Genomic DNA, 25950 nt, shown 5'->3' on the forward strand with positions numbered 1-25950 from the left:
GCTGAACCCGTGGCCTGGAACAAGGAGACGGAGACGGACGCTGTGGTCGTAGTCAAGAGCTTCCATTCCAATACGATCGTCGCGGGCGGAGCAACGCCAGGGCCGGGTTCTGAATTGGTGGGCACGATGAAATGGACCTTGACTTACAGATTGAACCATATCTGCCCAAAAACTAGAATTGAAATTTGTTGGGTCAATGACCCATTGGAGTGGAGGCCTAACAGAACGCTAGCAGCCCATCCTCACTAGCTTGTCCATTCCTTGATGGCCTTAACCTCTGGAGCTTTCGTGACATGGCCCCACCTCCACTCCTATCATTTCTCTCTCCAAACCCATCCCATTTCCCAGGCTTAGAGGACCCATGACAAGACGGTGAAGAACAGGTACAAGGCTCATGACCCTGTCAATAGGTTCAAGGAGCAGATACGGCGCCCAGTTCTCCTGACCTCCTCAACCAGCTACGGCACCCTCTTAGAGCCATCGGAGCCGAAGCCCTGTCTAAAATGTCCCTTGCCCGCTAACTCCCAATCAGATTGCTATTTGGAAGCGATGGCGTCGGTTGCCGGGAATGTCACCGAGAAGCCGTGACAGGAATCAACTTCTACGCTCCTGGCTCAGCATACAAGACGCGATTCCCTTCACCCCGCAAGCACTGCTCTAAAAGAATTGTAGAGAAACAAGACTTCAGAACCAAGTTTGCATGAGCAACCCAAGCTTGTGTGGTCTAGTGGTGAGAGGATATGTAAAGCATGCTCTCACTCTGGGTTCAAACCCAAACGTGGGAAGGAGCATTCACATAGGCTTTCCGATCCTCTGGGAGATGTAGTCGGGTCAAAGGTCCGGTGAGCTTCCAGATTATAAAAAAAAAAAAAGTTTGTATGAGCAACGATTCTACGGTCCTAATAAAGTCGATACCAAACTACATAGGACGCGCCCGAGAGTGCCCACGCCACTTCTTCTTATCTTTAGAAATGGGCCACTTGATGTGGGTTCTTGTCTTCGTTAGGCTCAAATACACTTTTAGGCTCGGCCCACAATTATCAACTGTCCATTTCTAGTAGTGGCGGCCCACTTTCCTACCTTCGAATTTCCCAAGTCCTACTTGTTTATTTTTCATTTTCTGAATTTAGAATGATTATTATGTGAAATATATCAAAAGATTAGTACTTTTTTTTTTGTTGAAGAGCATATGATTAAACATCAAATGGGGGTAATCAGTTAGTCAATCATATATATTTGTTCCGTAGATTAAAATGTGTTTCAAATCTCACCGGAGCTTTCCAAGGAACTAGCCACAAATTTTTTTAAAACAAAAAACAAGGATCTCATCTAACTTAAGATCTTCTTAAAATAATATATATTCATGTTTGTTTCGTAGATTAATGTAATATATATATATATATATATATATATATATATATATGTGTGCGTGTGTGTGTGTGTTGATGAAGATTTAGGACCTAACAAAATAAATAAAATAAATTTATATTTTGCATTATGTGGAATACATATGAAGTTACATCATGTAAAATTGTGGGAGATATGAATATATGACACACACAAAATTCGGTTGCTCTGCTGGAAATGCAATGTATTTCGCATTATGTCACATCTTAGTTCTATGTTATAACATAAATAATAAAATCTCTTAAAAAACGGGTAGGGTTTAGGTTATCTCGAATTTTAATGTCTGGTGCAACATATATATAGAGATACATTAATGGCTTTCTGGGGGCGTCTCTAAATTCTTTTTTTTTTCCCTTGTTCTCTCTCGATGAAAGTGTTTCACTTAAAACGACGGCGTGTTGCTCTCTGCCTAGTCTCTTATGAAAGGGAAATTGTTTTTAATAGAAAAATAGAAAATAGAAGAAATAAACAAAATCGGTGGGGATCGGGCGATCGAAATGAGATCTAACATCGTTTCTCCGGGATTCGATTACCAGGCATCTTCTTCTTCTCATCAGGTTTCTTAACATTCTTCTGGTTAGTCCTCTTGGGATCTAGTGCCACTCAAGTTTCGTAATCCGAGCTCGAGTAATCAGGTTCCGGAGCTTTCTCGGAATTATTCATACTGTTCTCCTCTCTTGATCTGTCAAGTGTTCGTTTGAATTGTTATTTGAAGGATCTGATTGAATTCGGAGTAACGTGATTAGGGATTTGGATCTGCTGGCCAAACCTGTTTCCTTGAGCCTGACTATCTCGTGTTTAGATAGATTCTTAATCTATCTATCTTTCGTTTCCGTGGTAAATGCAGGCCTGGAGGTGAGTCTGGTCCCGATGATTTGAGATCTAGGTCAAAGTGGAACTCGGATTTTTTGCTGAGAGATGGCTTGGTTTAGCGGAAAGGTTTCACTGGGAGGGTTCCCAGATCTGGCTGGGGCGGTAAATAAGCTACAGGAGAGCGTGAAAAACATTGAGAAGAATTTTGACAGCGCGCTTGGTTTCGAAGAGAAGAATGACAAATCCGAATCTAGCGGTGAAGGTGCTGTGATCACTTATTTTTTCTTCTAAAGGGAAACGCATCATTGTATACTGAGCAATCTGATGTTAGTTGATTCTTAGATATTTTTACTCTGTTAGCGAGTTTGCCATCCTAGGACTGGTTCATCTCGGTGGCCACTTCATTCGCTAGGAACATATCTTTAGATTCATCAAGGCGCAATAACTTAAATGAGATGCCATAAGTTTGATACGAGCTGTCAGATGGTATTGCCATTGTAATTATGGCATTCTGTTTGCTCTCTTTTTACTAGTCTCAAGTCTGCATGTTACAGACCAGTGATTTAATAGATAATAACATCTTCTAGGTTTGAATATATGAAGTATTTGGTTTTGTCCTATATGGTAATTGGTACGATTCAGGTAATCTGGGGTTCTTATGTGATAACTTATATCGGGTTTGAGTGCACTGGTGTGGTCCATGTAAGTGTTTAAAAAGTGAGGATTCATATTCCAGGGTGCACAATGAGTTCCTTATAGATTTGTTTTTTGTATAAACGACTGAAAATATTGTTTACTGACTGCAGCGTCAAGTTTGTGGCCATCGACAGTTGATACCAAAACACTGTTTGATCCTGTCATGGCCTTCATGGGAAACAAGGCAGAGGAAAGTTCAGATGAAGTGGCAAAGCATTCTGAGAGTACAGAATATCCATCTCTAACAGAGCATGAAGAAGAAGGTGAGGTAGATGGATCAACTCGGCTGGTTGTTGAACAAGAAGTTTTTGAGGAAGCAAAGAAAGAGCCAAATGTAGGAACAGAAGCTGGTAAAGAAGAACATCCTGAAGTGGCAGATATTGATGTTCCAGATCCTAAAGACGATAAATCTCAATCACAGATGGGAATGGAAGTGCCATCAGAATCTTTTGTCCAGCTTCCTGAACCATCGGGTTCTGAGGTCCATGAAAAGCTGGAAGTTACTGGTGCTCAAGATTTAGAGCCAGAGAGACACAATTCAGAAGATGCCGGAGCAGAGGCCAGGGAGCCGAAGTCAGAAGGTGCTGGAACAGAGGAAGTTTCTGGAGAAAATGAAGATGCAGATGATTCCTTTGTACCGGATGAACTGCATGTGATTGCCGGAGCAAATGTGATGTCAAATGAGCAAGAAAGTCAGGATGAAAATACTGGCAAGAGAATGTTACCTGTCGATGTTGAAATTCCTCCTGATGTATCTGCTGTAGATGGGATTAGGTCCTCTGATACTTGTTCTTCTTCGACTATTGAGTTTGATGGTCCAAACAAGTCTTCTGCGTCAAATCCATCTCCTTTAGATGAAGTTTCAGAGAGATTTGTAGAATTGGTTTCTAATGAGCTGGATTTACAACTGCATGCTGCAGAATTTAATGAATCCCAGCGTTTAAGCTCAGCTGCTAATGCTTCGGACTCCGCTGATGTCGTTCTTGAATTAGAGAAGACAAAGAAGGAAATGAAAATGTTGGAGAATGCCCTTCAAGGTGCTGCTAGGCAAGCTCAGGTACATTCAGAATTACCATGACAAGACAATGCTATGTGAGGTCCTAATGCTTCCACACCCATTTTTTTTATTTCTTGTTTTCAGGCAAAAGCTGATGAGATCGCTAAGTTGATGAATGAAAATGAGCAGCTAAAAACTGTCATCGAGGATTTGAAGGTAGAAAAGAGTACTGTTTGCTCCATCCCCCTACTGTGTTGACCACCTTTTTTGATTTTGTGTGTGCATTTCCAAAATTCTAATAGCCTGCGTGATGTGGATCAGAGAAAATCTAGTGAAATTGAAATCGAGTCATTGCGAGAAGAATACCATCAGAGACTTGCAACTCTTGAAAGGAAGGTTAGTTGCTATGCCTGCATTTCTTTTTTAGTTTCTCTTTCACTTCAGTTATTTTTTTTTGTTTTCATTTCTTCTCTTTTAATTATGGGGAACATTTAGCAATATGCTTATTTGTAGAGCTTGTTGTTATAGGTTTATGCACTTACCAGAGAGAGAGATACCCTTCGAAGAGAACAGAGCAAGAAAAGTGATGCAGCTGCTCTTTTGAAGGAGAAAGATGAAATAATAAATCAAGTTATGGCTGAAGGTGTGAAAAGCTTTTCGGAATTCTTCTTTTTGAAAAGCTTTTCGGAATTCTTCTGTTTTCGGATTATACCTTTCTCTGTGTTAGGAAATATTCTTTCTGGTTTTATAGTTTCTGAGATTGCTAGGGGTGCATGTTTGAAGTGTGACAAGATGTGGCTCGTGCATTTAACCAATGCCTTTCTTTTCAGGGGAGGAACTTTCAAAGAAGCAGGCTGCTCAAGAAGCTCAGATTAGGAAGCTGAGGGCTCAGGTATGCAATCAGTGTTTATGTTTTTCTTTCCTTTTCGTTGTTACAATTTGCCTGATTGCTTCTGCTTTTCATATTTTTGTTTTGGGTTAGATTAGAGAGCTAGAAGAAGAGAAGAAAGGACTGATCACAAAGCTTCAGGTAATTGAACTATTTGAGGCAGTCTTTCTTTCTCTTGCTAGCCATATATTTTTATTTTACATATTTAGTATTCTCAAAAAAGTAAATAGCACGAGGAACAAGAACCCTTTAAATTTGTAGAAGAATTTCTTTGTTAGAAAGTCAATATTTATTAACAGAATCCAATGCTTAAAAATCGGGCCAGGTTTGTTGAGATTTAGTATTTTCCTATTATCAGGCTGAAGAAAATAAGGTTGAAAGTATTAGGAAGGACAAAACAACCACAGAGAAACTGTTGCAAGACACCATAGAAAACCATCAAGCTGAACTTGCAGCTCAGAAAGAGTACTACTCGAGTGCATTATCCGCAGCAAAGGAAGCTCAAGAATTAGCTGAGGAGCGTGCTAACAATGAAGCTAGAACAGAATTAGAGAATCGCCTAAAGGAGGCAGGAGAGCGTGAATCTATGCTAGTCCAGGCCCTAGAAGAATTGAGGCAAACCTTAAGTAAAAAGGAGCAGCAGGTTGCCTTCCTCAATTGAACTTGTTGCAGGCTTCGCTGCTGGCATCTGTTGAATATGATAAAGGTTCACTTTATTTCTGGTTTTTCGGTGCAGGCAGTTTTTAGGGAGGACATGTTCCGCGGGGAAATGGAAGACCTCCAAAGACGTTATCAGGTAAATTTTAAGCTGTTGATATCTCCCCATATGCTTATCTCTTGAATTTTTTGGGTCTTTGGACTACTTCTTTTATGATAAGCATGTGATTGCGAAAAAGATACTGCTAGCATAAAAATAATTTCCCTCCATTTCTGCTAATTTAACTTTCCTGCAGGCAAGTGAGCGACGGTGTGAGGAATTGATCACCCAGGTTCCTGAATCTACAAGGCCCCTCTTACGGCAGATTGAGGCTATGCAGGTGAACATTTATCTTTCTTATGTATCAGAAATTGTCCCAAGTTGATGTGCTTAGGATAGACTCTGTGACAGTGAAAGTTTCTCGTCTGGTTGTTCGCAGGAAACTACAGCGAGAAGAGCGGAAGCTTGGGCTGCTGTAGAGAGATCTCTGAATGCTCGGCTTCAGGTGTCTGGAGCATTTCTGTTGTATGCTATATTCTGCCTGCCCCTTTTGTTTATCTACGTTTATGTTCAGTTTTAATGAATATCCAGGAAGCAGAAACTAAAGCAGCAACTGCTGAAGAAAGAGAGCGCTCTGTGAATGAACGCCTCTCTCAAACTTTATCAAGGATCAATGTTCTTGAGGCCCAGGTTCCTGTGCTCCTAGCCATTGGTCATGCATAAATATCATGAAGTTTCTGTAAATGTTATCTTACTCCTGTGCTGCTATCCAGATTTCATGTCTTAGAGCAGAACAGAGCCAGCTAAGCAAGTCACTTGATAAGGAGAGGCAGAGAGCAGCAGAGAATAGACAGGAGTATTTGGCGGCTAAGGAAGAAGCTGATACTCAAGAAGGTCGTGTAAATCAACTTGAAGAGGAAATCAGGGAAATGCGTCGGAAACATAAGCAAGAGCTGCAAGAAGCACTGCTCAACAATGAACTTCTTCAAAAGGTAATGCATTACTCTTTTTCTGAAGTGATGCTCCACAGACTTAGCTTTATGCCAAAAGATTCTAAATTTCCCCCGTCTTTGATGGAATAAAAAGGACTGTAAGAACCTGACAGCTTTTTGAATATGCCAAAGTTGAGCTTCTATGAAGAAGTGCTTTCCCAAACTTTGTTATTCCCTGTTGCAAAATGATGTCCCAGTCCAATGTGGTCTCCGTTATTTATTATTTTGCTAATAATTTATCATATGTTCTAATATTAAGATATATATATATATATATATATATATATATATGTTTCAGTTGATCAATCTTTTTAACTTTGTCCAACATTGTTTCTCAATGAGTCTGACAATTTGTCAGGACTTGGAAAGGGAGAAAGTCACTCGTCTGGACCTGGAAAGGACAGCCCGTGTCAATTCCACTGCAGCTGCTGAGCAACTTCCCATAGGAAGGCAAAATTCTGCTTTGGAGAATGGTACGGTGATAAACCTTTTCGGGCTTACGTGAGGTTTTCTTTACAAGTGTTTATTATATGGTGCATTTAATTCAGAGTCAGTTTTCAATATTTCAATTATTGAGCTTCTCTAATTCTTAACTCTCTTATCAGGAGGCTTGAACAGAAAGCTCTCAAGTGCAAGCAGTCTCGGCAGCATGGAGGAAAGCTATTTCCTACAAGCTTCACTTGACTCGTCTGATAAATTCTCTGAGAAGAGAAGCATTTCCGAGGCATCCATGAGTCCGTACTACGTGAAGAGCATGACACCCAGTGCTTATGAAGCCACACTTCGACAGAAAGAGGGTGAACTTGCTTCATACATGTCTCGCTTGGTAGGTGTTGAGCTGCTGCCGTCTTCTTCTTTTTGGTTTACCAGTACATATATTTGATTTATTTGTTATGATCCCACGCTGCATATAGTAGTTGATTAAAGCTTATTAAGTTTTGGGGCATTTTTCACTTATGAGCTATCTTTTGAAAGATGATTTCTCTTCACAGGCTTGTTGGCAATTAGTTTGGTCAGTGTATAGACTAGGTTCTTGCTAATTTGCGAGTTCAAACCCCTTGCAAAGGCCCAACTTAGGACAACCTGGATAGGCCAGAGTGGGCTTCTGTGAGCGGTCAGTGTGAGAAATGTGGTGGCGTGTTTTGATCTGGTATTAACCAAGTATGGGACTTGTTGATGTTCATAAGCCTATGGCCACCCTTGTTTCATAAGCTAGCTTAAAAGAGTTAACTCTACCTGTGGACCTACATTAGCTTGGTTCAAAACGTCGTATAGACTGCTTCTTAGTATCATCATTGTTGTGAGACAATCGTCCAGTAAACTTAAACTTTTTTTCTGGCCATCTTTTCTCTTCTGTAGGCATCGATGGAGTCTATCCGAGACTCTCTGGCTGAAGAATTGGTCAAAATGACAGCAGAGGTATACTTGTGTGGCTTTTGTTTTAGTTTTACAAGTCCTTATTTCCTGATCCATCTCATAGTTTGGGATCTGTCTAAGTTTTGGTTGTTTTGGATGTAGTGTGAGAAATTACGGGCCGAGGCTGCAACACTTCCTAGTATAAGGGCGGAGCTGGAAGCGTTAAGGCGGAGACATTCTGCTGCGCTGGAGTTGATGGGTGAACGGGATGAGGAGGTAAATATTTTAACATTTGGTTGGGCTGAAGTACATTTCTCACGGTCAAACATTTATTCTGGAATGTCTATATTTATCCATCAGAGACATATTTGCATGCGTATCCATTCGGAAACATTTGTTTGCGTAGCAAAAAAAGTTATGTAAAAACTCGAAGTAGGCCATTAGCTAACAAAAGTAGAAGAAGAACAGGTCCACAGTTCGTCTGGAACACAGTTCCATCATTTGTCTCTCCACTCAATAGTATCAGGGTATGTGCTGTATAGCATATTTTCCCGGGTAAATAATCGAGGTCCAAGTAAGTTGTGTGGATGTGGTCATAATAAATCTTATGCACCCACCAGCAACAAAAGCTAGATATATAACTGGTTTTCGCATTGTTGTGGTAGCTGGAGGAACTGCGAGCAGATATCGCTGACTTGAAGGAAATGTATAGGGAACAAGTGAATCTGTTGGTGAACAAGGTAAGTAAAGCGCCTCGGTTTTCTTGTGTTGGGAAGAACCGACATAGTGAGGCTCATCATATGTTTGTGCTGTTTTTTTTCTTCCCTTTTTGTTACAGATCCAAATACTGAGTCAATCAATGGGAGGAAACTCGTCTTAACATTAACACTCCTGCCAACCAATATGTAAGGTCGGATCAGCTCTTCCAAAGATGTTTCCTTCTTTTGATTTTTGTGCGTTTATTATATTATACATGCCCTTCGCACTTTGCAGTGTAAGATGGGGAAAAGACCCTTGTTTCTTTGTTTGTTTGTTTTTGGGAGTAAAGCGACTGCGACGATTGTGTTATCATGATACCATCAATTTCTTTCGCCAACAACAGGGAATAAAGAGTGCCGTGTACGTACATACATCTACATCTTGGTAGGAGAAAACAGTAGAACCATTTCACTTGTCAGGGATAACGTCAGGTCCGATAGAGATGCGTTTATCTTGTTTTCTTGGTTTGAACTTTGAAAGCTGTTGCGGAGGTATTAGCAATGGAATTCCGTTCTTGGGAAGGCGTTGATGATGAATTTAAAACGGTATTTTATTTCACATGGTGTATGGGGCCGTGGCGGAAAGGATGGATCGCGCGGGCCCGTGGGGGATTCCAAGGAATTTATATTTTATGTATCGTTTTTACCACGAAATCCAACTGGACTGTTTCTTTTGTTGTTGTGCACTCGTTCTATTTTCTACTGCGTCGCTTCTTACTGCTACAATTTAATGGGCTTTTTTTTCCCTTAAACCCAAAAGAAAGTTCATCCAATCTGTTAATTTGTGACTCGAAATCTAAGTTTAGATTCCAGATCAGGACTTTTTTGTTGTGTCGGTACGAGATTTATATCGATGAAAATAATCGACTTTAAGAAATTGTTGTGCGTGATCTGAAATTTTTGTCACTATCTACGACAAACATATGATCATAAAAAAAAAGTTTATAATAACACAAAACCCTACATACATAATAGGACACGTTTTCATCTTTCTTCAACCATATTTTTTTTAAATAAAAAAAGTAAGTGCGTGCGTAATTGTGAAGCAGGTGATTAAAAACCACAACCTGGTGAAGAAATCTGAAATCCAACACATAGGCGGTTATAGCTGGTCGCCCTCTGTCTCCCAGGAGCAAGAGTGGAATCTTTTTTCGGAGTTTCCGCAAGTCTCTTTTTTCTATTTGGTGGAGTGTGAGACCCTATCCAGCCTTTTTTACTTTTTCGGATCCTCGACCGTTCGTTACATCTTCTCTCGTTCCCATTTTCGTTACTCTGTTCCTCGGATCTCTCTGCATTTCTACCAGAGCGCAGGTTCTCCGCCTTCTTCGTACGTTCCGTAAGTGCATACCCATCGCTCTTCCCATTTTTGTAGTATTTTCTGTTTTTGTTCCATCGGATAGGAGAGCCAGCCATCTGGTAATGGGATTGATCGGGCATTCTGCTCTAATTTCCGGCTTGACGCGGGTTAAAATTTTGGGGAACCTTGCGATCTTTCTGGTATTTTTTTAAGGGTTTTCTGTCTTACATTAGTGGGATGATTCCAGTTTTCTATTGTAAGGGCTTATTTTTGACGTTTTAGTCGACTCACAAGTGACATCATGATTCTCTTCTTCGTACCCAGCATGAATATATTCTCTATTTAGGCTTCTGTCATCCTACATGCGGTGGTGGGCGGTGATCCTCATGTATTTGGTTTTTGCAGTCGCGTGCTTGCCGTAGATGTTCGACACCAGAATGCGAGGTCGTCATGTAGAGAAGCGTGTTCCTTCAAGGGAATCCCTCTCTGCCTTGGATAAAGCAGAAAATGCAGGTTTTCTTCTTCTTTTTTTTGTTTAATATCAAGATCTGCTTTTTTTTTTTTTTTTTTTGCTCCCTTAGGTTTTATTATTATGGATGTAGGCGCAGAAACGTTGAAGAAATATCTATTCACTTAGAGAATGTTTTAAAGATGGTACAGTTGGGGATTAAGGAAATGCAAGTTGTGTGTTAATCAGCGTTGCCGTTACTATTTTTTTTTTATAAGATTGCAAAATTTAGTCTGATAAGGACGTTGATCTATAAGTTTGGGATTCTTCAGTAAATACAAACAATTTTTATTCTGTGTTTGCAAATCTGTCAAATTTTAGCTCAAGTATCATTAATCAAGGTGCTAGTTTGCACGTTTGTAATTTAAGTTCAAATTAAAATGTTGGATTGTACATTTATTGCCATGCGGAGGGGAACATATAATGAGAAAGGTTTGTTTTTCTGCATAAGATCGTGAAATTTAGATTCATAAAATTCTAGTTAGGGCTTTGGTTTGCACATTGAGTCTACGGTGAAAGGATAAGGAAGCCTCAATCTTTTTCTGCGTAAGATTTTGATCAATTTAGACCGGCTGTCAATGTGGAATACAGCATTTTTGTCGAATGGGACTGGAAAAGACATCGGAAAGCCTTCTTGGAAGAGATCTTTTCCGCACGTGCTAATCGCATCACTGGCTTCGTTCCTATATGGCTACCATCTTGGGTCTGTCCTTATAATCTTTATCCCATATTTTTTTTTCTTGTCGCTTAGTCACAGAAGTGGCAAGTGTGACTTTTGTTGCTACTGGATTGTTTTTTCTTATCTATACACCTCAATATCTTTTTTTTTCTTGTGGGATTACCTGATAGAACTGAAAATTTATGTTATTTTCTCTGTGCGGAGTTTGAACAAAAAATCAAAAGCATTCCGGAGACGTCTAGGATTTGCTTGTTTCCTTTTTGTGCACTTGATCAGAAAGTCTACGAAATTCACTCGTTTGATTTCATGATGCAGGATTGTTAATGGAACACTTGAAAGCATATCTGCGGATCTTGGTTTCAGTGGGAATACCATGGCTGAAGGTTTGTCTTCTGAAAGATGTCTTGTTTCCATAATCAGCTGATTGTCATTTTGAGCGATAATTCTGAAACCTTTTGTTGCCTTGAATGGATGAAGGTCTCGTGGTGAGTACATGCTTAGCCGGCGCCTTCACTGGATCGCTTTTCAGTGGTTGGATTGCAGATGGTGTTGGACGGCGTAGAGCTTTCCAGCTGAGTGCTTTACCAATGATCATCGGAGCTTCAATGAGGTGATTTCTTTTTTGCTGGATCTGTTGTTTGGCCTGTTAATCACGAATAGTGGCTACATTTTAATGTTTTCGGTTCTAAGTAATATTTTTTAAGCATATAATTGGATACAGCATGTTTTCAGCTTCAAAACTGTTGAACTCGTGGCCTGGGCCGTCGATTATGAGAAATTGGCTGCTGTTTCTTCAGACACTGCATCTGTGATTTTAACGTGTGGCCTTGCTGCGATTATGTGTGATTGGTTACCGGTTTGAATGTTGTTGGTCCAAAGTCAATGCATTTCTTCGTTGTCAAGCAGTTACCTCAGTTTCAAAATAATTAACCGATTCAGGTTGAATTTTTTCCCATATTTTACATGGATAATTAGATTGTTGTCATGCGTAAATGGTGACTTGTTTAGATGTTTTCTGCCTCCAGAGACAGCCTTTCTCCTGTATCCTGCTGGCCTTTTTTTCAATCTTGAGATCTATATGCTGACAAGTCTTTAATTTTCAGTGCTTCAACTGAGAGTCTTGAGGGCATGCTCTTGGGAAGATTTTTCGTAGGTATCGGAATGGGCATAGGCCCTCCTGTTACGGCTCTCTATATTACTGAGGTACATGACAATATAGTTTAGCCTCTTTGTTTTATTTAGTTAATTCTGTAGGATTGATATGCAAAATCATATCAAACATTTCTGTCTAACGCAAAAAACTTAGGTGCCCTATATCCTCCATATTGGAAAAAACGAGATCAATAATGTATCTTGACTAACAATTCTCTGATGAATATTGGGCCTGATAGTCCAATTTGACTGGTTAGAAGATGATTGGGACTTTTATTTGTAGATGTGAATTTGAGACCATTTCTGGTAAAGGTTCGTTAATGTTGTAGTCTTGCCAAACATGGAAAATGGTTGCTAGAAATATATGACATCTACAGTTTATCTAGTACATGAAAGACTATCAACCCTATATTTTTTACATAGCATTTACATTGACATTGAATTCTCTAATGCAAAAAACACGAAATGTGTCTATACATACCAATGTCTGTTGACTTCTACTTAATTACATTTTATAAGATTCTCATATGCTTGCAGGTGTCTCCATCTTATGTAAGAGGCACATATGGGAGTTCTACACAAATTGCAACCTGTTTTGGACTCATGGGTGCTCTATTTGCTGGAATTCCAGCAAAGGAAACTTTGGGCTGGTAAGTATTATTAAGAACTTGGCCAATACTGGGCATAATCTTGTCACAAATTCATGGGTAAAAATGAAATCGGTTTTCGTGAGGGTGATCCACGAGCTTATAAGCCTCCAACCAATTGTACACTTGATAAATGTAGTATCCTGACACACGGCCACACTTCCAACTCTTATGCCCCCTGTGACCAGTCTGATTGGCTAACTCAAGATGGCCCATCGGACATCTTTCCCGCAAATTGGGTCTGTAGAACCATTTTATAAGAATCCCTTCCATATTAGTTCCAGATCAATCAGAAAACAGGCTTATACGGGAAGGAATCCACGATCTTATAATTCACTACCCAATCACATATTCGATATGCTTGATTAATATGAGACGGTAACGGATATTCACTCAAATGTGTTTTATTTTCGAGACCCTGACATGATGATCAACTGTTGAATGATATTTTGTAACTGGATCATGTTAGGTGGCGTATATGTTTCTGGATATCCATAGTCCCATCTGCCATGCTTGCTGTTTTCATACAATTTTGTGCAGAAAGTCCTCATTGGCTTTTCAAGGTTACCTTTCATCCTCCTATCCGCATTACACTTAAAACAATGTCTTTCTTGTTATCGGCGTTTCTCCTTTTTCACCTTAGAGAGGAAGAGGAGCTGAAGCTGAAGCCGAGTTTGAGAAGTTATTGGGCGGAGCATACCTCAAATCTGCCATGGCAGAATTGTTGAAGTCAGACAGGGGAGATGAGACAGGGTCAGCAAAACTTTCGGAATTTCTTTATGGGCGCAATTTTAGAGGTATTTGTGTTTTCAATCATCAGAATTTACAGGACATAACTTTAAGGGGTTGGTCTGATGAAGACAATTTGGAATTTATGTCTCCATAAAAATTAGATCCAATGTCCAATCGAATCCTAACATTCAGTTGGGGTTATATTCCCCTGACTAAATGGTTAATATTTACATGATTTATGAAGAGAGTAGATTTAGCATTTGTGTACCTGTGATAGTCGGGCAGGAAGACCTCCCAAACCATGATCATTTTTAAAAATAAGTACGGATGACATGGGAGGTGCCTTAACTTCATTTTTTGTCTTAATTTTTTCATTTGCAGTGGTTTTCATTGGATCTACACTTTTTGCTTTACAACAGTTGTCTGGGATAAACGCTGTGTTCTATTTCTCATCAACCGTCTTCAAGAAAGCCGGTGTACCTTCAGAATCTGCAAACATATGCGTGGGAGTTTGCAACCTCTTAGGTATTGTGGCGTTATTTTCCCATATGTTCTGTTAATTCTACAAGCCTTGATTTGAATGTCATCTTCATAACAAACTCTCTTACCAAATAGACCGATGTGGAATAAAGTTCCGATTCGTTCATGTTTTCCACCATTATAGTTCTCAATCCATCAGTTTTTTATGTGGCTCATGGCTATAGTAAATCCATTCTGTAACAATTTCATGACACTTTGATTGGAATCTAATCATCCATATGCGTAAATAACCTGTAGAGAATTATGAAACTAAAACTTGGTGGGCATTTTTCTTTTACAAGGTGAAACAGTCAAGTGAAGTAACGAATTGTTTAGACAGTTAAGTGATGTGGTGTACATAATCATCTTTATCTGTGTTCGTGCAGGATCCACTATAGCAGTGGTTTTGATGGATAAACTGGGAAGGAAAGTGCTTCTTATTGGGAGCTTTTCAGGCATGGTAATGCTTGGGAGCCAAAGCACTGTTAGAATTAGTTTATAAAAATTATGTACCAGGCTCACCCATTCTCCATATATATATACATATATATATGCTTGGTCTTTTGCAGGCATTGTCGATGGGGCTTCAGGCCATTGCGTATAGCTCGTTGCCGTCAGGCTTTGGAACCTTGTTTCTTTCGGTGGGAGGGATGCTGCTGTAAGTTATTTGAGCCTAGATAATGAGAAAATACATGAAGGCTCGAATGGGGGCAGTTGTTGGCCAGTTGTTTCTGTAAGTTGACGGTTGCCAGCAGTTGAACTCTGGTCAGGGAGCTAACAGAATGGAGCTATAATAATGCAGGTTTGTGTTTATGTTTGCGACTGGAGCTGGCCCTGTACCAAGTATTCTCCTCTCGGAAATATGCCCTGGTCGTATCCGGGCAAAAGCAATGGCTGTTTCCCTTTCTGTTCACTGGGTATGTGTTATATATATATATTTTTTTGGGTAACATTTGTTGGAGTTTATGCATAACATTGCAGAAAGTGAATGAATTGGAAGAAACACAGGTGATAAACTTCTTCGTGGGGCTGCTGTTTCTGTGGATGCTGGAGCAACTGGGGCCACTGCTTCTGAACACCATATTCGCCTTCTTCTGCGTGGTTGCGGTGGTTTTTGTCGGGAAGAACGTCATGGAAACCAAAGGAAAGACTCTCCAAGAAATAGAAATCACTCTCCTCGACACGGAGTGAAGTGTGCGCCAGGGGTTGATTCTTGTAGCCCTTTTTGGGGTTTAGGCATTCATTTATCTCGCGCAGCCATCTTTTCTGTGAACACAACACCATGGCATCTTATCTCAACCATTTCTATTTATTCTACTCATCGCTTCTTCTTTTTTGGGTTCGGTGGGATGCAGAGGTTACAGACAGGCCTACTTATTCATGAATTCTGAATGGAGACGATTCCACCATTTCAGTTTCCGGAAAATCTTTTACTTGTATTCAGGTTTGAATCCCCGGGTGGGTATCCTTTCTTAGCCATTTCTTCCTGTAGCTCCCATTTTTTCTACAGTTTTAAGATGGCCCATCACACCGCTGATGAAGTAGAAGGCGTTGGCACTTTTGATTCAAAAGTCTCCAAGAAGAAGTTAAAAAGGAAGTTACTGCAATGCGTATTTTTGGGAAGTTGAGCGTATCGGTGCGGAGCGAGCCGATTGAGGAGTTCGGGGAAAGGGCAAATGAGTAAATAAACTGATGCTGGAAGTGCCAACTCATGTCTGTACGTAGCATCTGCATCTAGGACCAGGAAGCTTGAGCTCGTTTTCCAACTCAAATTAGCTTATGCCTTGATTAACCACTTATGTCGGCTCAAGTAAACCACTTAGAAATGCCCGGAGCCAACGGCTTTCCCTTTTTAAACATTTCTTCTTTTACGGAACGCATTATCAAAAGTTTTCTTTAAAAAAAAATCATATCATACACGTATATTAATTTGCAATTTCCACCTAATTGGTTAATCTTGGTTCGTAAAAGAAAATACGCGTCTTTACCCCAACCCAAAAAACAACAGTGATGGTCTGTCACGTTCAACATATTGACCTTAACAATTTGTATGATAATTACCAAAATTTATGATAAACCCACAAAAATAACAATAAAATAATAGTAATTTAAAAATATAATTATCAAAATAACATAAATATATTCACTTAGATATCATCGTTTTTTTAGAGAAGTTTTGTAGTTATCTTCCTCCAACAACAGCAGTTGATCTTCTCTTTGTCCAACAACAGACCAAGAGTAAATCAACAGTTTGACGACGGTCACCTCCAAAGAGTTGAGAGGACACTATGGTGTCGTTGACGGGATTCTTCTTCACATTTGGGCTAACAACATTAGTCAGCAGGGCGGCAGCAGACCCTCTCCAGTCCAACCGTCTCCTGTTGGCACATTCAGGCAGATGTTAAAACTTTCTTGAATATGAATATGTTACACCTAATAAGCCTAGATCCCGCTTCCTTACCTCTGAATCTTCATGATCATAACGAACCATAAAGATGCAGCTGCAAGCCCTGTGATCATGGAACCCTCGCTTTATGTTCACAACACGGGCATCACAATACACTGCTTGATGCTCCCTTTCCTGTTCATCAATCAGCCACAGATTTTACTTTTTTCACCAATTTTGTTTGTAACATCAGTCCTATCAAGGAAAATAGGATTTCTCTACCTGGAAACACAGGACCAGATCCCCAACATTCACCTTTCCACACTCAGAGGGTTCTAAAGGAATAGACCGCTCACGCACAGACGTCCTCACATTTACCCACTCGTCGTGTTCATTATCGAACCCAGTGAAACGTACACGCACTTCCTGTTGCACACAAGCATGGTAGCAAATCCCAGGAACCCGACTCATCATAATACTGCTCTCCTTGCCCTGAAGCCGTATGTAACAAGGAAGACGGATCTTACCAGTTCGCCGGTGTGAAGAAATCTATACGTTAGGAATGAAGTAACGTCATACCTGAAAGCCAATAGTTGCATCAAATTAGGAGAGCTCGTGGAATTTTACAGATCAACATGCAAAAGTAGATACTGAACTTGTATTTAGGCGTATCACATGTTCTTTTAGGATAAGTCCATAATCCAGGGAGATGAGAAGGGGTATAAGCAACATTTTAACGCAAAAGACTGAACTCCTGAAGTTGGACGGTACATATTTATCTCTTATTCTGTTTGCATAAGCCTGGTCACACATATACAAGCTCTTACCACGCATTATCCCTTGCTGATCTAGCCTCATATGCCAGTCCAGAAATATCAGAAAACTTACCTGTGTACACGAAGCACAATATTTAGGAAAACACGGGATCGTACAGTTACAAGGTAAAAAGTTGAAAGAATGAATACGGGCAAAACATACCTTTCCGTCTTTGGCCGTAAGCAGCAGAACCAGTATAACTGAGATTTGGTAAGTCGACAAGGCACTGCAATGGTGGAGACGCGGGAGGGGATGGTGGCGAAGCTCTGACTTTGAATGGCTTTTGCTGCTTCAGCTTCTCCTTAAACCAAGTGTGTACCTGGGAACACGATCAAATAAGACACACAGTCGGAATTGGAAGTTCACCAGTGGCCTACGAAAAAGCATCAAGCGTTAACAACATGTACCTGTTTCCATGTGATTGAGGATTTCCCATTCCGATTACCCGAGCAACTTAGATCAAAAAAAGAAGAAGCAAACGACAGAAACATCATTCATAAAGTCGGCGAGGTCTCTAAAATTCCCAAGAGGAATAAAACTAAACAATTAGATTCGATCACCACGCGAAAATCCCAACTTTTCTTTGACATATCAAATGCAGTGCGCGTCCAGATACATGACGCCATGCCAAACGACGTACGACTCAAACCTATAATTGTGCTGCAGACAACTTTCTAAGGATCCACCTTTGAAAATTTTGTGAATTGAGGCAAGGGAAAGAAACGAATAACCTAAAAGTGGAGGCAACAGTTTGGCAGAAGTCTTTGTTGAGAGATTGATCACCGAGCTCCTTATAGAGGTTCTCCATGTCAACAATCTTGAAAATCACAAACCCAACCAACACAAAAGGGGGAAAAAGCAAAGAGGGCCATCATCCTTCGGAAATTGAAGCTTCCGACTGGGAAATACATCGTCCTAAACCCTAAAACAGGAGTAAATGGGCAAACCTCAGCCAAAGTGAACTCCGTGAAACACGCAGAAGAATGATTGGTAGCCTCCATTGTCGAAGAATCTTCCTCTCTTCTCCTCAGGTGCGGCTTGGCCAATGGTTGCTGACAAAAATGTTCCAACGGTCCCGAAGAGAGGAATGGGCTTCATTGGGCTCACTTGGTAAAATCCCTAGAACCCAATTAAACTATGGTTATACTTGGATCTTAGATCCAGCCCGAATGAATCAATGGCTAAAGCCGAAAGAGCATCCGTCCAACAAAAAAAAGGGTGAAATGAGATTTTGAACAATTGATCCTAGTTAAAACAAAGGGAATATAAAAAAAAAATTTATATATATATATATAACTATTTTTCACAATTAAAAAATAAAATGGAAAAAAGTCCCTTTCTTTTTTTCTTATCTTTTTGAAACAATTCCAGGATTTCAAATTTTGAATATATTCCAAAAATGGAATTCCTTTAAAGCCAATAATAACATTATGAAACAAAGTTGACAATAGCTCCCACGCATTGTACGTATATGTATTTATTTTTAACTATTATTTATCATTATTATTTTATTTATTTTATTATTGTTATTATTATTTTTATTGAAGTTAAAATATCTATTTGCAACATTTCAACATTAAAATTATCAATTATATAAAATTAAAATTTTAGATATTTATTTGACACATTTTGTAAAGTTTAGAATTTATATAAGTTTTTCTCTTATTAATATCATTTTTAACTATTCATCAATGCACTATAAAATTTGTGATTTAATTATATTTTTTATTTTTGGTTCTTAAGTAATTAGTATTAAACTTTTTTTAGTTATTATTATTATTATAATGTTTATATGTGGAAATGAGTGAGAATTGAGAAAACCGCATGAATTTATCAAATATTCCATTTTTCCACTTTTTTTATTCTCTCACATCAATTTTTAAATTTTTATAAAAGTTTTTAATGAGAGATTAGAATATAAAACAGATTTAAAAACCGTTTTTTAATTCTCCACACGTCTTTAATTCATTAATACCAAGGGTAAATTACGCATTTGCTAAATGCTTCTAAAATCCAGGGGCTACAGCAGAAATTACTGCGACCAGTGGATTTGCGTGAATTTACAAAGTACGAATCCAATCTGGGGTTTCGATTTGGCTGTTTCTCTGTAATCGTTGGCGAGAGATGGAGGAGATTCTAGCTCTGATGATCTCGATGCTTCTCATCGCGGCGGTGATTCCGTTGTACCTGTGGAAGCGCCGGCAAGATGCTCGATCTCCCGAGGAACAGACCGATCCAAGACAGGTAATCTCTCCCTCGATCGAATTGGGTTTATTCGTGCTGTTGATTAGGGTTTCTGTTTGTTCTGATTTTTCCCGATTTCTCGTTTGTGTGTAATTCGCGGCGCTATTCAGGCTCAGCAGCGTGGTGAAAACGTGGTTCGTGCAACTGGTGCGCGTAGGATGCGTCGGAGACCTGCAGCTTCAGGTGCTAGTACCTCCGCATCCAATGAGGAAGGTAACTCGTATTTCTATTTGTACTTCTTTGAATATGTTAGATTCTATCGCGTTCGAGTGTGTTCTATATGCACGTTGTGGCTGCATCAACATGATGATAATAGTTCCAAACTTTTTGAGGATTTTGCTTTCATAATGTCGGATCGGTCTCGTGTGTGTCATGTATAGTTTTAGTGACCCAATCAACAGGTTGATAGAAGGTTCAAACTTTGGAAGGATTTGGTGCCATTGAAAAAGATCAAGCTGTGTTTGTGAAACTTGCCACATCAAATGAATTTCATCTTTTTCAAATGAATATGAAGTTTCTACTGGTTTTAGACTTTAAAGAGTGTTAGGGTGAATTTTCAGTTTGTTAAAATTTTCCCTCTTCTATTATTCATTTTGGCTTCTTTATTTTCAAGTATCGGGCTTATATTCAAATGTAGATTGTTTAGCAGTATAGTATGTAAGATGTAATATTTACATTTGAATGAATAGAAGAAGAAATTGTTCCAAATCTCCTCTCCTTTTGCCATTTCTCAATAAGACTTAAGACTAACTCTTATGGGAAGGGTGATATCTTGTGTCTTGTTTGGTCCTTAATATGAAAAGGATGTTTCCAGGGCCAATTATTAGGTAACACTCGGAATTTTACTCGGTAATTCAACTGCTTGTGATGTAGAAGATATAAAATTACTTGAGCACTATTGAATTCCGAGTACTTGGTTTGCTGGCTATTGAATATTGGCATAAATTTCAATGCAGGAAACATCAGTGGTAGTGAAGATGAGGATGAAGCAGGTGGGTATTATCAAGCCAAAGCATCAAAGAAGAAAGAAAAGAAGCGACAGGAAAGAGAAGCACAAAAACAGGTGACAGGCAGTTTGTATTGACCTTACACTAAACATCTCCTCGTATAAAATTTAGGAGTTTTAAATTGTGATTTTAAAACTTAGAAACTCTAGGAGTATCAGTGAAGCAGTCGTCGTACACAAATTATTAAAGTTTGTTCTGGGCCGTACTGTAAGGATAAAGCGGTCTTTCCGGGCATAGAATTGTGCATTCCTTGCTCAAACTTATTGGACTGAGTTCATTTTGTCTGGTGAAGTCTGAGGAAGCTTCACGTGAGTCAAGGCTGACAAAGCAAGATCGTTATGCGGAAATGCGTAGGAGGAAGGATGAGGAGCATGAGGCACGGGAGCGTATGTTGGTGTGTTACATATTTTATCGCACGTTTCTTTTATGTTAAGCTCGCTTGCTACCTTCTGTGAGGGTTATCATTTCTGTTTGTGTTTCAATTTACTACTCACCCAATCTAATTGAAGTATCGGTGCATAGGAGGAAGAAGAAAAAGCACGAAAGGCCAAGGAAGAGGAAGCTGCAGCTTTAGAGTTTGAAAAATGGAAAGGGGCATTTTCTGTTGATGCTGAAGGTACTACAGAGGAAGTGAAGGATGGAAATCAGGATTTACTTTCCGAATTTGTTGAATACATAAAGGTATATATCTCTTAATTATCCTTTTACCGAATTCTTTTTTCTGAGCCATTCTTATAATTCTTATAGGGATGAAAAAATAGTTCAAAGTGATGGAGGAGCATTTTAAGTGGTATCTCATTTCATATTATCGTCAATAAAGAGGTTAATGGTATTCTCTCTTGTATGAAATGTGATTGCAGAAACATAAATGCATTCCACTTGAAGATCTAGCTGCAGAATTCAATCTACGAACTCAGGTATTGGTTTGTAGTGTATTCTCCGAGAAACATGGATGGCCAACGCATGTTCTTCATTCTGTCAATTTCTTTCTAAATCTTCTTCTTCGACTACCTCTATACGCAGGAATGTATAAACAGGATCGGTTCTTTGGAAAGCATGGGTAAGTATTCTACCTCTCGGACATTCTCCCGCTTGGTGACTCTGAGAAACACATGTTCTTTCTTATTTTGCCAGGCCGCCTCTCAGGAGTCATGGATGACAGAGGGAAGTACATATACATATCCCTGGAAGAGATGAAAGCCGTTGCGGATTACATCAAACGGGAAGGAAGAGTCGGTATCTCACATCTTGCAAGCAAGTCCAACCAGTTCATAGATTTGGAAACCAAAGTACAACAACAGTTCATCGAAGAAGCAAGCGGCATGGAAGAGGTCTAAATTTTCTTGTCTTAGTCCTCTCTTAAGTAACAATAAACCCCTCTTCTCCATGTGTCTGAGGGCAAATTATGGCGCTACTAAGAAGGATTCAATCTTAATGATGCCAGCAATGAATCTTTGCTTTTAGCCTAAACCTTAGGACAACAGTTTTTGGCAGTGCAAAATGTTGGATTTTGCAGCACTTAGCAATGAAATGCCCAAATAGGTAACTCTACGAGGAATAAAAAATGTATGAAAGACGTGGATTCTTATCTATTTACTTGATTCTAATCAAATCTTGTCTTGCAATTTAGGGACATAAATTATAAAATATTGTCAGAAAATGGTAACTTGAAACCCACGTATCTCCCCACTGTCCACTTCTGTAAAAAGAAATCTCATTTTTGTTGGACGGCAAAAGAAAATCTAAAAATAGCATGGAGGAGCATCTTACTTCTCTGCAAGTTTCTTCCTTTATGTTTTTTCTTCTTCTCCGTGGAAGCAGGAGAAAACCAGAGGAAGAGAAACAGTTATGCTTTGCCATTGCTGCATTCATTCACTTCCACTAAAAAAATTTTAAAAAAAAAAACAGAAAAAAGAAAGAAAGAAAGAAAGACATAAAGATGATGAAGACGACGATTTCTCTTTTCTTTTTATTTCCTGCTTCCCAAGAAACCCGTGAAAAGTCCATAAAGATGATGAAGACAAGATCAGAAACCGATACAGAGACACATCGGCATCGTGTTAAGTTTGTCTTGGCATTAACAATAGCTCTCGTGTTTCCGACACTGTCTCTCTCTCAAGATTACAATGAGGAACGGCCCCCTGGGCTGGTCGACTGCGATGGCGTTTACATGTCGTACAGATTCGGCAGCCGGGAGAGGGAGTACCCTCGTGTCAAGAACGTGACGGCTCAGTCGTGGGCATTCAAGTCCACGGCCATTATCGTAAACACTGGTACTGAAGAGATCAAAGGCTGGCAAATGTTCATAGGGTTTCAACACAGGGAACTCATTGTGTCTGCAACTGGGTCCGTTTCCGCAGACGGAGAGTTTCCTTACGACGCAAGCAACGGGACAACGTTCATCGGATCTCCCAACACGGACTTGAAGACTTCAATCGAGACAGCTGGGGATTACGCTCAGATCTCTGCTGATATCGAGATCACTGGTACGATGTTTGGTCTCAAGGCCAATGTTATGCCCATGCCTAAGACGATCAAGCTCACAAACGATGGATGGGAATGCCCCACTCCTAACTCCAAAGGTAAACCGGTTTAAGATGAGATCGATTTTGACAAATAAATTGTCGTAAAATGTGTAATTTTTCAGTTTGCGGGTCTGAATTTTACAGAAGGTACGATGCAAGTTTGCTGCAAGAAGAACCCTAAATTCAAAGACAGGACGAATGCCAAAACCAAGTTCATGCCGAGACAGTACGGAGACCTGAACATAGTGTACGACGTCCTTCAAGCTTACCCAAACAACTACTTAGCTCAGGTGAGTTTTCAGATTCAAAAGGCATTTCCTAAAATAATTCAGTTCAGATTTCTCAAGCCCGGAATTAGTAAGAACAGTGGATTGACAAAACATTATATCTCGGTCTGGACAGGTGACCATAGACAATGATAACCCATTGGGGCGGTTGGACCATTGGAACCTGACGTGGGAGTGGATGAGGGGCGAGTTTATCTACTCGTTACGAGGAGCCTACACCGACGAGAAAGATCCTGCAGATTGCTTAAACAGCAAGGCAGGAGAGTATTACCAGGACTTAGATTTCTCTCAGGTCGCCAACTGCCAGAAGAAACCTACCATCAAAGATTTACCGGTTGATCGCAAAGACGATAACCTCATCGGGAAATTGCCTTTCTGCTGCAAAAACGGGACCCTCTTGCCCAGCATCATGGATCCCTCTAAAGCCAGGTCCATTTTCCAGTTACAAGTGAGTGTTGAGTTCCCGTTAAGATTGTCTCAAACCAAAAAGTTTGTTCCTTTTAAGACAAAAGCTATGGAATCCAGTTTAACGGAACATGTTTGATGTTGATCCAGGTGTATAAGTTGCCACCTGATCTAAACAGAACAGAGTTCTACCCACCACAGGGCTGGAAAATCGACGGATTTGTGAACCCGCAGTACAAATGTGGACCGCCCGTTAGGGTGGACGGCTCAGCATTTCCGGACCCGAATGGACTTCAGGCCACATCCTTTGCCGTGGCCAGCTGGCAGGTTATCTGCAACATAACCAGGCCCAAACCACGAGCTTCTCGCTGTTGCGTCTCTTTCTCAGCCTTCTACAATCAATCTGCCATTCCCTGCAACACATGTGCCTGTGGTTGCGACGATATTGACACCGACACTTGTGATTCCCAGGCTCGCCCTATGCTATTGCCTCCTGATTCTCTTCTGGTACTTTCACAAACATATATCCAGATGCCATGATTAGAATCATTTCTTTCAATCTATATGTGTTCTTGCCTGGTTTATATAACGTTTTGGCCGGATTATTCTGCAATCTGGCAGGTCCCGTTCACTAATCGGACCCTTAAGGCGAAGGCATGGGCAAAACAAAGACACTTTCCCATCCCGAAGAAGCTTCCTTGCCCAGACAACTGCGGTATCAGCATTAACTGGCATCTGAACTCAGATTACAGCAACGGGTGGACAGCAAGTGTGACAGTGTTTAACTGGGGAGATAACTCTGTCGAAGATTGGTTCGTGGCCGTGGACTTGGGAAGGTCTGGTGAAGGATATGAAAAGGTTTATTCGTTCAACGGGACGCGTATTCCTCCCAAGAACCAAACGATTCTCTTCCAGGGGCTACCCGGGTTAAACTATTTGATCCGTTTAACTAATGGATCGAACCCATTGAAAGATCCTCGGGTTCCCGGGAAAATGCAGTCGGTAATATCGTTCAGGAAGAAGGATATAAAGAGTTTGAACATTCGTGGTGGAGATGGATTCCCGAAGAGAGTGTTCTTCAATGGAGAGGAATGCGAGCTTCCAAAGCATTTGCCTAAGAGCTCCGGAGAGAGATTCCTTCCGGCAGCCACATTCTTGCGTTCAGCTCTCACTGTTACCGTCAGCTTTCTGGCGATCACCGATCGGCATCTCTCCCTTTGAAAGAGTTCTTGTGGTAGAGACGTTAGCTTTTGTTGAGAAGTTAAATGCACAAGAGATTTCTCTGTGGATTATTCACAGTTGATTAAGGATGCTTTCTGGGTTTTATTAGCGAATCATAAACGATTTCAGACAAATCTCAAACACTGCGTGTCCTTTCGAAACTTATGATCACATACACATTGCAACAAAGCCAAGAGAACAACAAAAGTATATCTGTGGACAAGCGACAGAGAAGAGAAGGCAAAGCTAGTTTTGCATGTTTTTTTTTTTCATTTTTGAAATCTAGATACTATAAAGTTGCTTTACGAATGATTTCATTTCCTTTTTCTTTAAAATAATCAGTTAAAGCTCGTTAGAGATACCAACACAGTGCCAGGTTCTCCCCCTCAGACGTTTTCTCATCGTTATGGTATATTACAAAACACTAGATCTGTTATATAAATAGTACAACAAAGATTTGCATGAACAACTTCGAGTTAGATATAATTCAGATTCCAGATTTGAGTTCTGAGGTCTCTGTTCTCGTTCCCACCTTTTTCGAGGATGCTTGCGACCCAAGTTATCGTATCATAACAGGGGAAAGAAAAAAAAATACTCTTTGATTTTAGGTATGATCATTAACTATGTAAATAGCAAAGAATACACAAGGTTCTCATGCAGAACCGTGTGTTTCCGCCATTGCTATGGTTTCTTCGCCTGAACGAACAAAGAAATAGAACAATCATGAGAATTAGGGCACAACCTGAGCGAGGGTGCAAGTGAAAGATTTTAAAAAGGACCTTTTTTAGGTATTTCTTGTGAAGTTTCATGGCTCCACTGCATGCTTTCTTGGCGTCCAAGTTTCCGGTCATATCGTTAAGTATCTGGCATAACACCATTTTGCTGCAGAGGATCAGTAACACAGTATGCAGGGGGGGGGG

General features: G+C 40.0%; 6 protein-coding genes across 16 annotated transcripts in view; 4 read left to right on the forward strand and 2 right to left on the reverse strand.

The window, feature by feature from the left end:
• Positions 1 to 1822: 1822 nt before the first annotated feature.
• LOC104812525 (golgin candidate 5) lies at positions 1823 to 9265 on the forward strand. Of its 6 annotated transcripts, none has more exons than XM_010539731.2 (21): positions 1823 to 1983; positions 2255 to 2482; positions 3027 to 3973; positions 4058 to 4129; positions 4235 to 4309; positions 4442 to 4556; positions 4744 to 4805; positions 4896 to 4943; positions 5161 to 5445; positions 5539 to 5598; positions 5756 to 5839; positions 5939 to 6004; positions 6091 to 6189; positions 6273 to 6491; positions 6850 to 6964; positions 7097 to 7317; positions 7851 to 7910; positions 8010 to 8123; positions 8513 to 8587; positions 8686 to 8757; positions 8950 to 9265. In XM_010539731.2, the coding sequence occupies exons 2-20, from the start codon at positions 2326 to 2328 to the stop codon at positions 8725 to 8727; spliced, it is 2916 nt and encodes a 971-aa protein (XP_010538033.1). In that variant the 5' UTR covers positions 1823 to 1983; positions 2255 to 2325; the 3' UTR covers positions 8728 to 8757; positions 8950 to 9265. The 6 variants fall into 6 exon arrangements, with proteins under 6 accessions (XP_010538033.1, XP_010538035.1, XP_010538030.1 ...); XM_010539733.2 differs by lacking the exon at positions 8950 to 9265 and adding an exon at positions 8841 to 8948; XM_010539728.2 differs by lacking the exon at positions 8950 to 9265 and having other exon boundaries at positions 1824 to 2042; positions 8686 to 8946.
• A 423-nt stretch (positions 9266 to 9688) lies between these two features.
• Positions 9689 to 15553, forward strand: LOC104812526 (probable plastidic glucose transporter 3). 4 transcript variants are annotated; one of them, XM_010539735.1, is made up of 14 exons: positions 9689 to 9941; positions 10308 to 10415; positions 11002 to 11113; positions 11405 to 11472; positions 11567 to 11699; positions 12193 to 12292; positions 12779 to 12891; positions 13358 to 13451; positions 13532 to 13685; positions 14002 to 14145; positions 14526 to 14599; positions 14709 to 14797; positions 14942 to 15056; positions 15140 to 15232. In XM_010539735.1, exons 2-14 carry the CDS (start codon positions 10325 to 10327, stop codon positions 15149 to 15151), a joined length of 1299 nt encoding a protein of 432 aa, XP_010538037.1. In that variant the 5' UTR covers positions 9689 to 9941; positions 10308 to 10324; the 3' UTR covers positions 15152 to 15232. The 4 variants fall into 4 exon arrangements, with proteins under 4 accessions (XP_010538037.1, XP_010538038.1, XP_010538036.1 ...); XM_010539736.1 differs by having other exon boundaries at positions 15125 to 15216; XM_010539734.2 differs by having other exon boundaries at positions 9694 to 9941; positions 15148 to 15553.
• Positions 15554 to 16237: 684 nt separating this feature from the next.
• On the reverse strand, positions 16238 to 18398 carry LOC104812527 (protein SAWADEE HOMEODOMAIN HOMOLOG 1). Of its 2 annotated transcripts, XM_010539737.1 has the most exons (9): positions 18289 to 18398; positions 18073 to 18158; positions 17749 to 17794; positions 17504 to 17660; positions 17353 to 17413; positions 17053 to 17104; positions 16808 to 16951; positions 16601 to 16720; positions 16238 to 16517 (listed from the first exon to the last, which is right to left on the reverse strand). In XM_010539737.1, exons 1-9 carry the CDS (start codon positions 18340 to 18342, stop codon positions 16473 to 16475), a joined length of 765 nt encoding a protein of 254 aa, XP_010538039.1. In that variant the 5' UTR covers positions 18343 to 18398; the 3' UTR covers positions 16238 to 16472. The 2 variants fall into 2 exon arrangements, with proteins under 2 accessions (XP_010538039.1, XP_010538040.1); XM_010539738.1 differs by lacking the exon at positions 18289 to 18398 and having other exon boundaries at positions 17749 to 17990.
• A 927-nt stretch (positions 18399 to 19325) lies between these two features.
• LOC104812531 (DDRGK domain-containing protein 1) lies at positions 19326 to 22055 on the forward strand. Its single transcript, XM_010539742.2, has 8 exons — positions 19326 to 19585; positions 19696 to 19798; positions 20542 to 20648; positions 20885 to 20986; positions 21115 to 21273; positions 21453 to 21509; positions 21616 to 21652; positions 21727 to 22055. The coding sequence occupies exons 1-8, from the start codon at positions 19466 to 19468 to the stop codon at positions 21927 to 21929; spliced, it is 888 nt and encodes a 295-aa protein (XP_010538044.1). The 5' UTR covers positions 19326 to 19465; the 3' UTR covers positions 21930 to 22055.
• Positions 22056 to 22270: 215 nt separating this feature from the next.
• LOC104812530 (COBRA-like protein 11) lies at positions 22271 to 25622 on the forward strand. Its single transcript, XM_010539741.1, has 5 exons — positions 22271 to 23174; positions 23262 to 23407; positions 23520 to 23852; positions 23960 to 24316; positions 24431 to 25622. The coding sequence occupies exons 1-5, from the start codon at positions 22532 to 22534 to the stop codon at positions 25028 to 25030; spliced, it is 2079 nt and encodes a 692-aa protein (XP_010538043.1). The 5' UTR covers positions 22271 to 22531; the 3' UTR covers positions 25031 to 25622.
• The window catches only part of LOC104812528 (TBC1 domain family member 15-like), a 4717-nt gene continuing 4209 nt past the window's right edge, over positions 25443 to 25950 (reverse strand). Inside the window, exons 11-12 of one of the 2 annotated variants that reach the window (XM_010539740.2) lie at positions 25810 to 25893; positions 25443 to 25726 (exon numbers count right to left, since the gene is read on the reverse strand). In XM_010539740.2, coding sequence (XP_010538042.1) covers positions 25712 to 25726; positions 25810 to 25893 — 99 coding nt within the window. In that variant the 3' untranslated portion in view covers positions 25443 to 25711. Of the gene's footprint in view, positions 25894 to 25950 lie in introns of both variants that reach the window. The other variant, XM_010539739.2, reaches the window with a different exon arrangement.

Source organism: Tarenaya hassleriana, unplaced genomic scaffold (assembly GCF_000463585.1).
Source record: "Tarenaya hassleriana unplaced genomic scaffold, ASM46358v1 Cleome2, whole genome shotgun sequence".
In the NCBI taxonomy this organism is placed as follows: Eukaryota; Viridiplantae; Streptophyta; class Magnoliopsida; order Brassicales; family Cleomaceae; genus Tarenaya; species Tarenaya hassleriana.